This window comes from Carcharhinus amblyrhynchos, chromosome 18, assembly GCF_965287045.1.
Source record: "Carcharhinus amblyrhynchos chromosome 18, sCarAmb.v2.hapA, whole genome shotgun sequence".
Lineage (NCBI taxonomy): Eukaryota > Metazoa > Chordata > Chondrichthyes > Carcharhiniformes > Carcharhinidae > Carcharhinus > Carcharhinus amblyrhynchos.
This window is the reverse complement of record NC_137341.1, coordinates 7,935,510-7,952,677: the sequence shown is the minus strand read 5'-3', so window position 1 is coordinate 7,952,677 and position 17,168 is coordinate 7,935,510. Positions and strand designations below refer to the sequence as shown.

The window sequence follows — 17,168 nt, the reverse complement described above, 5'->3', positions numbered from 1 at the left end:
CTTACAGTGCAAAAGGATGTCATTGAGTCTGCACCAACTTTCTCAGGGCCTCTCCCCCACCTGATCCCATTAACCCCACACATTTATCATGGCTAAGCCATCTAATTGACACAACTTGGGACACCAAGGGCCAATTTAGCGTGGCCAATCCACCTAACCTGCACATCTTTGGATATAACCTTGGATTGCTTGACCCTAATAACAGTTGTGGTCACTATTATTCAAATTCCAGTGAACATAAATTTTATCTGTTCCCACAAGATATAATAGTTTGATTCAATCTCTATTTTTATGCCTAATTCTAGTTTTAAAATTTGTGCAGTATGAAATTTCATCCTATATAAGGTAAAGGTAAAGCCTGCATATCTCCAAACGATCGTAGAATGCTGTTTGCTTTGAGGGGGAGAGCCTCAGGTGTACTGCAAGGTTGGGACGATGTGAATAACCTCAGCCGAGACGGGAATCGAACCTGTGCTGCTGACATCGCCCTGCATCACAAACCAACCATCCAGCCAACTAAGCTCATCCATTATAGAGACAGTCAGTTGAGTGTCTCTGCTGTCAGTGGGAGATGTCAGATCCGTGTGAAGGTCTTAATGTGATTTGAAAAGGGGTCAACACATTGTCAATGTATTCATGTACTCATTTTTCTCAGCACTGCTCTCTACAACATACTAGTTTTGTCTTTCAGTGTGTGTTTGTTACATGTGCTAAAAATGAGAAATATGGCTTGTAATAGGATAGGAAAATGCTTAATATATTCACGGGGCATGTTTGAAGGGGTGCTTCAGGAATCCTTGAAACTATGCTTTCTGCTGTATACATATTAATGCCTTGGATGGAGGGATAGAGAGTTGTGAATCCTATTCTGCGGACGGTAAAAGATTAGTTATAGTCAATGGGAGGAAGCTACAAAGAGACATCAGCAGATAAAGTAAGTGAACAGCAATGGCGGGTGGAGTTTAGTGTGGCTAGGTCTTGTCATTGGCTTTGGGTACAAACACTTAAACCCAGAGTACTCAATTTCCAAACTTTAATAACTTGTGAACAAGTGACAACACAGCGCAGCGCCCAGCATTGCAGGGTGTTCTGCTGATACAAACAATTTTTGTATCAATAACAGAGTTGAGGAGGAACTTTTTCACTCAAAGGGTGGTGAATCTCTGGAATTCTCTGCTCAGTGAAGTGGTGGAGGCTGCCTCGCTGAATATATTTAAGTCACGGGTGGATAGATTTCTGATAGACAGGGGAATTAAGGGGAGAAAACGGGAAAGTGGAACTGATCCACTGCAGATCAGCCATGATCTTATTGAATGGCGGGGCAGGCTCGAAGGGCTAGATGGCCTACTCCTGCTCCTATTTCTTATTTAATAATTATAATTACAGCAAATGAGAAACAAGCAACATTTTAATCCTTTGTTTGCGTACATATCCACCAATCATCGCATATCCCTTTGCCCTTTCTTACCCAATAGAAAACTGCCTCCTGCTAATCTTTCTTTAGCATAATATGCCCCCATATCTTGCTATTTGATATTTTGTTATTTGTGGTCAGGGCTGAAAGCAGTATTTATGGAACTAACACAAGGTTTAGATTCAGTCGCTTATTCTGAGTAAGTGAGCGTGGATTCAGTGAAAGCCTCGTGTGCTGATAAACATTTTCCTTTACTTGACAGCTTTTTTTTTGACAATTAAAGGACCTCAAGTTTCACAATTGTTGTAACCTAATTTCCACAGTGTGTTCTGTTGTGAATTCGGAGATAAACAAACTGGGTCTTTTTCCCAAAGGTGAGATTAGGAGCTGTGGCGAAGGAGTGACATGTGCAAAAACCAGTGAGCGCTGGTGTCCGGGTACAGAATGCAATCACAGGGGAATGATGGCTTTAGTTGAGACACGTTGGGATCCAAATGCTTCAGGTTTACAAAGCCTTAGTCTGACCCATTTGGAGTCTGCAGTTTGGGTATACAGAACCCTCAGGAATGAGAGGAGAGGAGAGTGCAGATTCTTTGCAATAGTGGGACTTCAAGAGCACAGTGGTCAGCAGGGCTGCCTCACAGAGCAAGGGACCTGAGTTCGATTCCAGCCTTGCCTGAATGCCTGTGTGGACTTTGTATGTTCTTCCCCTATCTGTGTGGATTCCTTCTGGGTGCTCTGGTTTCCTCCCACACTCCAAAGATGCTAGGGGGATTAGCCATGGTAAATTGTCCCTTAGTGTCCCAAGGTGTGCAGGTTAGGGGGTTTAGGAGGCCAAATACAAAGGGTTACAGGGATAGGGCCTGGGTAAGATGCTCCGTCAGAGATTTGGTGCAGATTAGATGGGCTGAATGGCCTCTCTCTGCACTGCAGGGATTCTTCAGGTTGGATCAACACGATTTGTAATTCTCTTGTTTTTATAGCTGAGTGGTGATCAAATCACGATATTTAAAAAGATTGAAGGCAGATACAAAGAAACGATTTCTGCTGGTGTGTAGGGGGTGGAAAATGTGATACAGGACAATGGGATGTAATCTTCAAATTAGATCTGGATTCAGTAGGAGTGAAATCAGTAGGTGTAGTATCTGCATTTTCTCAGCAATAGGTTTATGGATGCTAAGTGAACAGAACTGTTCTAGACTGGCATCAATAGGCCTTTGCTAGGTGAAGGTATCAAAGGATAGGGGTCAAAGGTTGGTCAGTTGTGTCAATCAGCTGTGATCTGATTAAGATGGAACGAGGGGCTGAATGGCCTATTCCAGCTCCTTTGTCCCTATCATCCCCTCAGTGCATTATTATAACAGAGAAATCCCACCATCCAAAATGCCCAAAGATTGGCAACTGTAATTTCTGTGCAGCAACAATGCAGATTTAGCATCCTATATAAGATCTGGATTAACATCTATCCCTCAGAACCCTGCTGCAATTACATGATGAAAATGTTCCCAACCAGCCATGAACTGATGCTTGAAGGTCGTGGCCAGTGAATCCTGTTCTGAAACATGCTTGGATTTTGGATTATGATGCTGACGAGGATATTCAAACGTGGGTAATTTTTTTCAAACACACGTTTTGACCCATTGGGGAGAAGCTTTGGATAACATTCCTGAGTCCTGTCTCAAAATTGAGATACACAATATTCCTGGCTATATATTTTTTAATTTCACATTTTGCATTGTTATTGATAACACAAGGGCAGATTGAAATGAAACATTAGTCGCACAAATAATGAATGACTGCTTTTTCAAGAATCTTTCCACCTTAATGTGTTGCTGAGATGATCTTGGCAGAGGTTGAAGAATGTGCCCATTGCCACTGGAGGTGTTGGATGGGTCGCTTATTCTTGGGCCTACTGGGGCCTTTGAGTGGTCAATTAATGACCACTTATTGACCTCATAGCAGCATGGCCAGGATTTCACCCCTGGCAGGGAAATGCACATGCCTCACCGGAAGACTGGCGGCTTTAACTGTGTGGGCTGGTATCGGGCAAATGGGGGAGAGTTCCTCCTTTTCGAGTTTTGTAATAACTTCAATCAGGCCATTGAGGTTGGCCTATTGGACTATGATTAGGGAATCAATTGATGGGCATATCAGGGGGTCTTTTCCTTTGTATTTAACTGGGAGTGTCAGTTCCTCTGGCACTCCTGGCGGTAGACTGTAGACTGATAGCACTGTGTACTGATGTCGGAATTGTAAATAAAGGGATTTTGGTGATGGGACTTCTGCCTCTGAAGACTTATTATAAAGTTCCCTTGGTCCATCGGAGGCACCCCCAGTCTCAAGGTCATACTTCCCTCTGTACTCTGTCTCCCTGCCACCCCCTGCCACCCCCCCCCCACCCCTGCCCGCAGACCAGGCCCCTCATCCCCCCCTGCCTCACCATGTCTTGCCAGCTTTACCATGGCGAAATCCCATTCACCCTCCCTCCTGTATCTCAGAGTTGTGATGGTCTCCATTGGGGAATGTGTGCAATCCCAGCAGTGACTATCTCTCCTACCTGGTGCCACCGGGATTACAAATGGATTGACTGGTAGTTCTCTAAGGGGAGACCTCATACTAAAACAGGGCAGAGTCTTAAAATATTCAGTCTTGTCTTAGCGTCTCGAGTCTTTGTTCTCCCCATATCTGCGTGGGTTTCCTATGGGTGCTCCAGTTTCCTCCCACAGTCCAAAGATGTGCTGGTTAGGTGCATTAACCATGTTAAATTGCCCCTTAGTGTCATGAGGACCGGCAGGTTGAATATATGGGGTTATGGGGATAGGGCCTGGGTGGGACTGTTGTCAGTGCAGTCTCGATGGGCCGAATGACCTCCTCCTGCACTGTAGGGATTCTATGATTCTAGCATAATTAGCGATGTTCCTGGTGTTACCATTCTGCAGTGCAGCGAACAGGATCATGAGCTAACTCACCACTGATGTTCTAACTGGGGTAAGGGGTGAGGGTCCATAAAACCCAACTTCTTGTTGTAACCTTGGTCAAAAAATGAATGAAAGACCTAAATTCCAGAGGTGGGGTGAGAATGAACGGATGTTATGATGGTCATGGGAGGGATTGTCCATAGATCTCCCTATGGGCCCTGTGGAGTATGAATTCTCCTATTGGGTGAGTGTAACTCTGGGCTTTGACTTGTGTACCACAGGTGCAGTGCTTTTTCACTGTGTGAATAAAGGGCGTTGGTGATGGCAGAGTGGCCTTGGTGAGGTTCTTACACTGCCCTTTACGTCAACATAACATTTCAGCCAGAGAGGCAGCAAGAAGCCCGAACAAAACTGAAACCAATGGGAATTGGGGGAAAACAGAGCCAAAGTCAGCACCAAGGAAGATGGCTGAGGCCGTTGGAAGCCAATCATCTCAGTTCAAGGACATCACTGCAGGAGTAATGTAGAGTACTGCCCTTGGCCCAGTATTGGCAGCTGACTTATCAATGGCTTTCCCTCCATCATAAGATTAGTAATTTTACTATACAGACAAAGGCCTTTCACTGAGCGTGCCTGTGCTGGCCATCAAACACCTCACTATTCGAACCCCATTTTCCAGCACTTTGTAGCCTTGTCTGCTATGGTGTTTCAAGTGTTCATCTAAATGCCTCTTCAATGTTGTGATGATTTCCACCTCTTCCAGGCGGTGAGTCCCACATTCCCACCACTCTCTGGGTGAAAATGATTGTCCTCAAATCCCTCTAAATCTCCTGCTCCTTTCCTTCAATCAATGTCCCCCAGTTATTGATCTCTCCACTAAGGGGAAAGATATCTATCTATCTGTCTATCTATCTCATAATTTTGTACACCTCCAATCAGGTGCATCCTCAATCTTCTCTGCTCTAAGCAAAACAACCCCAGGCTAACCTCTCGGTTTGGAAACACTCCAGCCCAGGCAACATCCTGGTGAATCTCCTCTGCTCTCTCTCTACTGCAATCACATCCTTCCCATAATGGGGTGACCAGAACAGCAGACAATATTCCAGCTATGGCCTAACGAGTGTTTTATACAGGATAAAAGCAAATTATTGCGGATGCTGGAATCTGAAACCAAAAGAGAAAATGCTGGAAAATCTCAGCAGGTCTGGCAGCATTTGTAAGGAGGGAAATGAGATGACATTTCGAATCCAGATGACCCTTTGTCAAAGCTAAAAGGTATAGAAAGTGGAAAGTATTTATACTGTAAGGTAAGGGAATGAAAGATGAGTCATAGCCACAAAAACAAGGGGAAAGGCTGCTAATGGCAGCCCACAGAGAGAAGAGAAGGTGTGGATGACAGACAAGCTGAAATCAGAGGGTAAACTGTGACAGATGAGGATGTTTGGGAAGGAGGGGAGATGGTTGGGACAGAGGTAAAATTAAGAAAAAGGGGCTCCCTGCTTTTATATCCTATGCCTCGGCTAATAAAGGCAAGTATCCCATCTGCCTTTTTAACCACCTTATCTATCACAGTATTCAGTTCCATACAGCTCCTCAGATGGTGAAGCAGTGCGTGCCTGCACGCAGTGAGACCTGGACAATATGCAGGTTGGGTTGAAAAAGGAACAGTCATGTCAGGCAATGGCCATCGCCGACAAGAGAGAATCTAACCATCTCCCCAGAACCTTCACTGACATTAAGGCTCACCACCACCTTCTTCAGGGGAATGGGAGATGGGCATTCGAGTCTGATACAAGTCAAGAGGTAAAGGAATGCTCTCCACTTGCTTGGATGAGGGCACGTGCAACAGACAGGAAATTTGCCAAAAACCTTCGCCTTGGCCCAGGGCGGGGATTCTCCAGTGCCACTGCAGTGAATGGAGTTTTGGCTGAGTGCCACATTCTCTATTCGCACTTGCAGTGGGATGAGATCGGAGAATCCTGTCCGCAGTCTGCTCAATCCAGCACTTAATTCATTCACTCCCTCTGCCCTGGCACACCATGGTATCAGTCTGTACCATCTATAAAATACACGGCAGTAACTGGCCAAGCCTTCCCCAGCACCACTTTACAAACCTATAGCCTCGGTCACTTAGATGGACAAGGGATGGGAACAAGTTCCCCTCCAAGTCGCCGGATGGGGTTTTCCAGTCACGCCCGACCCAGGACTGGAAATTCCTGTCCGAGTTCAACGGACCTTTTAAGTGGTCTGTCAAAATTCTCCCACCCACCTGCAATGATTTCTTCAGTGAGTGGGTCCTTAAAAATTTACCCCTGGGTGCCACGGTGGCACAGGGTTTAACACTGCTGCCTCACATCACCAGGAACCCGGGTTCCATTCCGGCTTCGGGTGATTGTCTGCGTGGTGTTCGCACATTCTTCCTGTGTCTGCGTGGGTTTCCCTCAGATGCTCCGGTTTCCTCCCACAGTCCAAAGATGAATGGGTTAGGTTGATTGACCATGCTAAATTGTCCCTTGGTGTCAGGGGGATGAGCAGGGTAAATACATTGGGTTACGGGGATAGGGCTTGGATGGGATTGTGGTCGGTGTGGGCTTGATGGACCGAATGGCCTCCTTCAGCACTGTAGGGATCCTAAGACGATTCTATAATCATCAATCCTTCAGTGTCACACAATCTTAACACTCCTTACTGAGCAATAGGAGTACCTTCCTCACATTGACTCCACAAGGCTCCAGGAAGAAGATCCCATTCAATACCTTCTTTTGGACAACTGGGGCTGGACAAGAAATACTGTCTTTGCTAGCGATGCCCATGTAGCAAGAATGAATGAAGTCTCTAGACAGGTTAGAATTCAATTCAAAATGTTCCTTTATATTCTTGAGACGCATTTTAATTTATACCACACACACAAAGCACTGTTGATAATTGAACTTAAGATCTAACGAACAAAAATCTCCAATTCCTTATATGGGAAGGAAATTGATGTTCTTTCAATAATGTGCAACAATCAATCCGAAATGGAATTCATAAACTGGTTAGTTATTGCAATAAGTATCTTTTATAATTATTGTTTCTTTGCTCTCATCAGGAGCAAGTTTTCTCTTAAAGCCCGTTTATTTAATGAATATTTCAGTTATGCCATGAGAAACGGATTGCAAATTTAAGTGTAAGAATTCTGTCAACAATGCATGAGCCACAGGAGGTTTTTGACCTTTCGGAATACATGAACATCCGTGATCGATCTTGCTAAGATACACATTTCCATTCAGACTGACACTTCATAAGTAGGTTTTCTTTTTAGGAACTCTGTACAGCCTGACATACAAATTTCCACAGCTCTTTAGTTTGACGTGTGGACATCTGGTGTCTTGTCTTTTCAGGACGTTTAGGTAAAGGCCCTTTTGGTGAATTCGACAGAGCAAATGTTGACATCATCCAGCACCTGCAGCTTGTTGATGGAGTTGAGTTCCTCCAAGCGATGCTTGAACTGACAGACCGCAGTTCCGTCAAGCAAAACGTGGAAATATTCTTCATCGGAATAGATATCAACCTATCATACAAGCAGAATTAAACAGATGAACCATAGAAGCTGAGGGAAGAACGTCATAGAGTTACACAGCACAGAAAAGGCCCTTCAGCCCATTGACTCTGAAATTAAGGTCGCGCTAATCCCATTTTCTTACGCTTGTCCCATTTCCTTGAATGTTCTAATATTTCAAGTACTCATTCAAGTATTTTTTGGAAGGATTGTAAGGTTTCCAGCCTCTACTACCTTCCCAGGCAGTGCATTCCTGATTCCCACCACCTCCGAGTGAAATTTTGTTTCCTCAAATCCTCTCTGAATCTCTTGCCTCTTACTCTAAAATGATGCGCCCTCATGCTTGACCGTTGATTAAGTCCGAAGTGTGAAGTTTCTCAAGTTCATTTGACGGACAAAAGGCCGGATTTTAACCCAGCTGGCTCTGGGTGAATGTGACTCATTAAAATGGCAGCCTGGGGGAATTGTGCTCACTTCCCAGCATGCTCACGCCCTCCATCATTTTTACCAAGCTCAAAATATGCAAAAGAGACATCTGTCGATGTTGAGTGCGTGCGGGCCCACTTTACATTCGACCAGTATAGCCACACGATATCGTTAATGCTATGGCTCAATGTTAACTCAGAATTTATCTAGAACTGACTGGAATTATAATGTGTTGATTGAGGCCAAAGTAAATATCCTCATTTAGCTTTCCTGAGGATTCTTGAGACTGTATTGCAATGCTCCCTCAGGGTCTGCATGAAGTCCTTGATCCATTCAGGCACTCAGTGCCTGCATCGGCCTTGGGCCGGGACAAAGAACTGCCAAATGCGAACAAGCTCTGGGACTTAAAATAGTTTGGGACGCGTGTTTAACTCTCCACGTGTATCTCTTGACTGCTCAGAGTTTGGATTAGACCTGAAGCAGGCAGGTATGAACCAGTTGGGCCAAATGGCCTGTTTCAGTAGTTCCATATTGTGATGGTACTGTGCCTTTAAGAATTGTATTCATATCATGTTTCCTGTGATGGGATATATTTAAAATTCAGCTCTGGTTTACAAGGTGCCAAATTATCTGCACCAGGCAGTTTACAAGCTGAGGATGCAAGGGAATGATTGACTTTTGTTAGGGATGTGTTTGCTTTAATCTGAGTTATTGCATTTTTGTTTATTTGTTTTTTTTCTCCTAGAGTTTCAGAGAAGGGTTTAATTAGGTTGATTGAGAGATTCATGTGCTAATGGGAGGAATTTAGCTTACATTCAGAGTTTCTGCCTGCTTCTGAAAGAAGCAAGAGGCATCTTTCTGTTTCTCCCTGTCTCTGGAGGCTGCTGTTTGGGACTGTCTCTGTCTTTCTCTATTTCTAGAGGTGTTCAAAAGGTTCTCGGACTGTTAACAAGTACACACATGTAAAGACCGTGTGGTTTGCTAACTGTTTTTGAAGAGAGGTTTTAAGTCTATAAGAGGAATATTCTCCTTGAATTGGAATTGATAGGGATATGTTAGTAGCTAAGAATTGTATCTTGTCATGTTTAAGTATTTTAATTGGTAAAAATTAAACTATTTCATTCCTTATAGTTAAACTGTATTAATAAATAAAATTTGTTTTGCTAAAAGCTTCCTTGTGTGTCAATAGAATCTCACACAGTGAAACACCTTATCCTAACATTTAATGACAAAATAGCAAATAGTTGGGGTTTAGTCTAACTTTATGACATACCTTGGGGTTTCTGATCTTGTACCTTAACAAAATATGCAATGATTGAGAACATATGAATGCTGGAAACCTGAACAATATCAGAACACTTCACGTTCATTATTAATCCATCAACCCCATGAATAGCACCCCATCCCCATCTGGCATCTTCATTGACATTCGTTAATCCTATCTAGCGACTATTCTGGTTAACCATGCTAATTCTGACAAAGAATTGCACTCTGAAACTCTCACTTCCAGATGCTAATGGACCTGATCTGCATTTCCAACAATTTCTGTTTGTGGGGAACGGTAACATGTTTCATTGTGACGAGATTGCGTTGTCACGGTAACATGAGGAATTTTGCAGTGTATTCAACTCAGTTCCTACTTGGCCTTTTAACTGTATAAAATTTGGCCGTGCTTTAAAGAAAAATGTGCCCTGTAATTTCAATGGTCATTGAGGGTCTTATTTCTGTAACTGTTGGATCATCCACGTTATTGCTCATGGGTCGATCTGTAGCATTGGTTGCGATATTCAACTGCTTACCTACCCTGTTTGTTTAAGCCAAGAGATTTCAATAACTATATATCCAGGTCATCTAATCTATATATTATCTGCTGAAGGAGGTCTTGTGGCGCAAGGTCTCTGCTTCTGAGCCAAGGGCTTTGAGTTCAATGCCCACTCCAAGACTTGATGGCTGACGAGGTCAAACAAATGGCAATTGGGACTAATTCCGTTTGGGAACACCTCTAGCATGGTCAAGTTGGTCCGAAGGGCCCTGTTTCTGTGCCAAATATCGAAATGACTCTATGGCTCTACGACTCTCTAAACAGCCTGAATACCAATTTGTAAATACTGCTAACACACGCCAATGGCAGGTGGTAAGAGTGGGGTAAGTGTGCAGGTTAGGTGGATTGGCCATGCTAAATTGCCCCTTACTGTCCCAAGATGTGTAGGTTAGGGGGATGAGAGGGATAAATACTTGGGGTTGCAGGGAACAGGTTTGGGTGGAATTGCCCCTTCGTGTCAAAGGGATTATGTGGGATTATAAGGGTAGGGCCTGGCTGGGATTGTTGTCTCGATGGGCCAAATAGTCTCCTTCTGCATTGTAGGGACTCTATGATTCCTGGTCAGCCTTATGATAAAGAAATAATAATAAATGTTTATTTATTTGTCACAAGTAAGGCTTTCGTTCATACTGCAGTGAAGTTACTGTGAAATTCCCCTAGTTGCCACAGTCCAGCACCTGTTCGGGTCAATGCACCCTAACCAGCACGTCTTTCATACTGCGGGAGGAAACCGGAGCACCCGGAGGAAACCCATGCAGACACGGGGACTACATGCAAACTCCGCGCAGACAGAGACCCAAGCCAGGAATCGAACCCAGCTCCCCGGCACTGTGAGGCAGCAGTGCCAACCACTGTGTCACCATACCACCACAGCACCATGGGTCAGAGCTGACCCCGGGCAGAGAACTGAAGAAAGAAAAGCTGAATTGCTGAGGTTGCTGATTGGGCCATTGTACATGCTTTAAAATTGAAGGCTCCTTGTCAATGATTATCTTTCTTTATCTTTATTAATGGTTTGAAATCTGTTGCATTCAAAGTAAGATATTGGCAGTGTGATTGATATACGCTAGACGCAAGACAGTAATCCATGTAGATGGCTGATGCAGGCATTAATTATCACTTTATTGTCGTCCTAAAGCATCGAAAGGCCTTTGTGAGCTTTGGCTTGTCTCAGTTGTGAGTACTCCTGTTGCTGAGTCAGAGGGCCGTGTGTCAAACCCACCTCCACAGCTTGTCAAAGCTGACATTTCTGTGCAGCGTGCAGAGGGCTCAGTACAGCTGCAGGCACTCTGGGTGGGATTTTGACTGACTGTTGTTTAAAATTGGTATTGAGGCCTCTGAGGTTAGGCCTGGCAGGAGCCTCGAAGTGGCCTCCCAACGGCAGGCCGGGGGTTTATGGGGTGCCAAGGAAAACTCCTTTCACAGCCTCCAAATACTGTCGAAGATTCCCATGTGAAGATGTATCCCTCCCACCCTCACCGCCACAACCATGACCTGGCAGCTGTGGTCACACTTTCGTTTAACCATTTCAGAGGCTGCCTCCATCTTGGTTTCCAGCCCAACTGGTGGCGCCACCACAACCTCGCGCCATCCGGTTGGCCCTCCTCTGCGAACTGTACCCGCCATCCCTCATCGCATCAAATTTCTAGAGGCTGGCTGCCTCTGGGAAGATCAGACAGGGGGGCGGACTTTGGAGACCATTGGGATTGGAATCCACATCTGCGCCTGGTGCCCAAGGATATTCTAAGAGGAAAATATTCCACCCATTGATGCAAGGTTAAACATTCGGGATGAGATAAGCATGAGAGAACATCCCTGCACAGATAGTTGTGAGGTTTTGATACAGCAGTGGTCAAAGCAAAGACCTATAGCCTAGGCCCTCAATCTATAGCACAAATTTCATTAAAAAAGCTCATTCCAGACACCTACCACTCTCTATATAAAAAACCTCCCCCCACCATATCTCCTTTGCCCTCTCTCACCTTAAGTGCATTTAGCATCATAGAATCCCTACAGTCAGAAAGAGGCCCTTTGGCCCATCGAGTCTTCATTGAGCACAATCCCACCCAGGCCCTACTCCCATATCCCTATACATTTACCCACTAATCCCTCTAACCTATGCATCTCAGGACACTAAGGGGCATGGCCAATCGACCTAACCCCCACACCATTTGACACCTTTTGGGGAAATTTTCTCATCCCGCCAGCCCCGGGAATCACGGGGGGCTGGGGGGAGCGGGGGCCGGGGGTGGCGGACTGTGCAAAGTTCCGTTGACCTTGGGTGGGATTTTCTGATTTTGGGCGAGCACAGCTGGAAAATCCCAATCTATGTCAGTCATGCCTTGTTAATGTTTTGGACGTGGGTTTTTTTATTCAGAAGCTGTGATCATTGACCTGCCCAGGACCCAAGAGGTTTAATTCTGCGGGATCACCTCACCCCCTGAGAATTATTGCATTTTGGGAAAATTAGGCCAACGTACAACTGCTTCCACAGTTGCCTGGCAAACCCAGAAATGTAAAGTTGGAGAGATAATTTCCCGAATGCTGGATTCGTAGTTGTTCTTTCATTTCTCCCCCGCCTCTCCCATCACTGTAATGAGTCTGATACATTCCTCCAATAGGTTACAGTCCCATCTCATTCCTTCTACTGTTTTTGTCTCATCTTCCTCGTGAGAGTACTTCACCTTCCCGTGGATGAGGAGAAGGAACAGTAGAATCATAGAATCCTTACAGTGCAGAAGGAGGCCATTCGGCCCATTGAGTCTGCACTGATCACAATCCCACCCAGGCCCTATCCCCATAACCCCATGCATTTACACTAGCTAGTCCCCCTGACACTAAGGGTCAATCCACCTAACCCACACATCTTTGGACTGTGAGAGGAAACTGGAGCACTCGGAGGAAACCCATGCAGACACGGGGAGAGCATGCAGACTCCACGCAGACAGTGACCCAAGCCGGGAGTTGAAACTGGGTCCCTGGCGCTGTGAGGCAGCAGTGCTAACCACTGTGCCACCTTTTGTGCCATCATGCAACAAAGTTATCACTGCTGTTGATTATCTGTTGGCATCAAAATGAACCAGGAGTCATAGAATCATAGAATCCCTACAGCGTAGAAGAGGCCATTTGGCCCATCGAGTCTGCATTGACTCTCTGACAGAGTAACTTAGCCAGGTCTTTTCCCTCACCCTTTCCCAGGAACCCAACACATTTACCATAACTAATCCCCCTAACCTACGCACCTTCAGTCTTGGTGCCCACTATTTCCGCCCATTATTAATCAGGTTTGTAGACCTCCTCTGAAGAAATAATCACAGCCCTGTCATAAGGTGTTGCTACCACCCTCCCCTGCGTTCGCCCCCCCCACCCCCGTCACAGCCAGTAGCTGAACTATGACCCTCATATACTCTAGCTAAGAGGAACCCCCTCTAAACATGTTCTGAGTTCAAGAGAGGCGCTACTAAAATGCAAACCTTTCTTTTGCTCCCTCTGATGTAAGTTGGTGTAACTTTCTAATGCAGTATTTGCCATTCTTGGAAATTAAGGCCAACATTAAAGAATACATTTGTATGAGAAGGAAAGGAGAGTTCGAGACTAAGACAGGAAAGACAGCAGGCCATGGAAATTACAACTACAGGTTGCATTACTTGGCCCGATTGGTGTGAATGCTATGACTTAAGAATAATTCTTTGACGACCTCAGTGGATCCAACACAGATTGAGGATCAATGCTGAGACTGATTAGATCTGTGATAGCGCAGTTGTTGTACAGAAGTGGGATGTGGCCATACTGACTGAGGTTAGTGCACCATTTCGATCAACCCGAGAGAGCAACTGAGGATTGGGGGATGGAATCCAGCAAGAGGACGCAGTGGTGTAGTGGCACTTTCATTAGACTAGTAATCCAGAGACTCGGAGTAATTCTCTGGAGATCTGGGTTCGCATCATGCCAAGGCAGATGATGAAATTCGAATTCAATAATAATCTGGAATTAAAAATCTAACGATGAGCGTGAAATGATTGTCGCAAAGACCCATCAGGTTCACTAACGTCCTTTAGGGAAGGAAATCTGCCCAGTCTGGCCTTTATGTGTGACTCCAGAACCACAACAATGTGGTTGACTCTTAAATGCCCTCAAGGGATGGGCAATAAATACTGGCCCAGCCAGTGATGCCCACATCCCATGAATAAATTAAAATAACTGGAGAGAGCCAAACAGGATCATTCTCGGACTTTATAAGAATGTTTTGCCTTAGGCTTGGATAATATAGGCGCCTTCCTTTGAGCAAGACACTGCAAATGTTTCACTGAAAAGAATGTTGTGGCAATTTGCAGAACGTATCATTAGATGGTTACCTGGAATGGTTCCTCTACCTCAAATGGACATGATGTGACCCGTTCCTCTTTACCCCACTTGTTAGCCAGGTAGGAATTACACACAAGCTGGGGCTCGGTAAAGCGTGGGTTAAAATGGAATGCTATTTCTTCACTTCTGTCGCAGACAAAATTGATTTCAAACCTACCAGGAGAGAAAACACAGTTAGATTGTATTTGATTCTGTACTTCAATTTCCATTTGATAGTCTTGGTTAATCCTTCATTAAGGGCCAATTCCTTGTTTCTCTTTGCCAATTCTCATTTTGCGCCTGCTCTCGCTGGTGCATGTTTCCATGGTGACTGATCATTATTATTCATGTGCCAGGCTTGGCTGCCAATATTGATGAGCTGTTCAACTCTGGGGGCATCGTCCGCAAACCTGATCTAATATCCGATGACAGAATGATTGGGAAAACAATCATGGCCCATACAATTCGGCACGGTGGCACAGTGGTTAGCACTGCTGCTTCACAGTTCCAAGGATTTGCGTTCGATTCCCGGCTTGGGTCACTGACTGTGTGGAGTTTGCACATTCTCCTCATGTCTGCGTGGGTTTCCTCCGGGTGCGCCGGTTTCCTCACACACTCCAAAGGTGTGCAGGTTAGGTGGACTGGCCGTGCTAAATTAACCTTAGTGCCAGGGGATTAGCAGTGTAAATGTGTGGGGTTACGAGAATAAGACATAGGTGGGATTGTGGTTGGTGCAGGCTTGATGGGCCGAACGGTCTTCTCCTACACTGTAGGGATTCTATGAACTCAGGGGCATTGAACAAGTCATTACCTTCTCAGTAATGCCTCACACCTCAGGAATTATGGGTTGAAATTGGCATCGGCGTAGCAGGAGTGGCTCTCAGTCACTCACTGGGTAACTGGATCACGCCATCCAATAAGAAAAACATCTAAAACTGAAAGCATCATTGACAAAGTGGACAATGCTCCAATTTGTAAACTGTATGTTTCAGTTGGTTGCATTACGATAGTGCTTTACCACACACGTACACCAATTCACAGCTTATGTACCAGCTTGTGTGGCATCAAGGAGCCCAGAGCAAAACTGGAGTCAATGGGTATTGGGAGCAAACCTCCGCTGGTTGGAGTCATACCTGGCACAAAAGAAGATGGCTGTGGTGGTTGGAGGTCAATCATCTCAGCTCCAGGACATCTCTACAGGAGTCCCTCAGGGTAGTGTCCTAGGCCCAACCATCTTCACTGCTTCATCAATAACCTTCCTTCCATCATAAGGTCAGAAGTGGGGATGTTCATCGATGGTTGCACAAACACTCAGCACCATTCACTACTCCTCAAATACTGAAGCAGTCCATGTTTAAATGCAACAAGACCTGGGCAATATTCAGGCTTGGGCTGACAACTGGCAAGTAACGTTTTGCCACAAGTGCAAGGCAATCCCCATCTCCAACAGGAGAGAATCGAACCATTGCTGTTTGACATTCAATGGCATTGCCATTGCTTAATCCCCCACTGTCACCATCCTTGGGGTTACCATTGACCTGAAACTGAGCTGGGCCAACCACATAAACACAATGGCTACCAGTCAGAGGCTAGGAATACTACAGCAAGCAACTCATCTCCTGACTGTGCAAAGCCTACCCACCATCTATGAGGCACAAATCAGGAGTGTTATGGAATGCTCTCCACTTGCCTGGATGGGTGCAGCTCCAACAGCACTCAGGGAGCTCAGCACCATCCAGAATACAACAACCTGCTTGACTGAACCCCATCTACCAGCTTCGCCATCCACTACCTCCACCACTGACACACAGCAGTGTGTACCAGCTACAAGATACAGTATAGAACTCACAAAGGCTCCTTCAACAGCAGCTCCCACAATCTCTCTCACTTTGAAGGACAAGGGCAGCAGACACATGGCAACACCCCTCCAAGTCACACACCATGCTGACTTGGAAATATATCGTCATTCCTTCAATGTTGCTAGGTCAAAATCCTGGAAATCCTCCCACTTACGGAACTATGGGTGCACCTACATCACATGCTCTGCAGTGGCTCCAAGAGGCAGCTCACCCTCACCTTCTCAATGGCAATTATGGTTTGGCATTAGAAATGCCTAGTTCGTGTTGCCCATGTTCTGTGAAAGAATTAAAAAGAACAACAGCGGTGTTGGCATCCTACAAACAAAGAGGATACATTAAAAAATCTATGGGTCAGTGTGATGTAACTTCAGGCCACATTTCTGCATTTGAGCTGGACCTATCACACAGTACAGAGAGAGTGTTGCGCTATCAACGGTGGCATCCCTTGGATGAGATGTTAAACTGTGATCCTGTCTAGCAACCCTCTGGAAGCATATTGAACATTATGCAGTGTTATTTGGAGAAGACGTGGAAGTTATCCCAGAACTCCAGACAAAATTCCTACTTGCTAAAACAAAAATCACAAATGTTGGAAATACTCAGCTGGATCTGGCAGGACCTGAAGGGAGAGAAACAGAGTTAATGATCCAGTTCTGTGACCTTACATCAGGGCGGTCTTTCTCCACTTTACATTTGATTGAACTTTTTTGAGTGAGTGTCTCAACCCACACTTATCCCTTAGGGGGTCATGAGATTGTGACCCTTTCTCGCACTCAAAATCATTCCTGGTCAGGAGAATTTACCCGTGTGCCCAAGAGTCTGGAGTAAGTTATTCCAGGGAGTTGTG

At 45.2% G+C, this 17,168-nt stretch overlaps 1 protein-coding gene across 1 annotated transcript in view; it reads right to left on the bottom strand.

Moving 5' to 3' along the window:
• Window positions 1–7,509: 7,509 nt before the first annotated feature.
• grifin (galectin-related inter-fiber protein) overlaps window positions 7,510–17,168 on the bottom strand; it is a 34,787-nt gene continuing 25,128 nt past the window's right edge. Inside the window, exons 3-4 of the mRNA XM_080206068.1 lie at window positions 14,474–14,636; window positions 7,510–7,882 (exon numbers count right to left, since the gene is read on the bottom strand). Of these exons, the coding sequence (XP_080062194.1) occupies window positions 7,718–7,882; window positions 14,474–14,636 (328 nt within the window). The 3' untranslated portion in view covers window positions 7,510–7,717. The remainder of the gene's footprint in view (window positions 7,883–14,473; window positions 14,637–17,168) is intronic.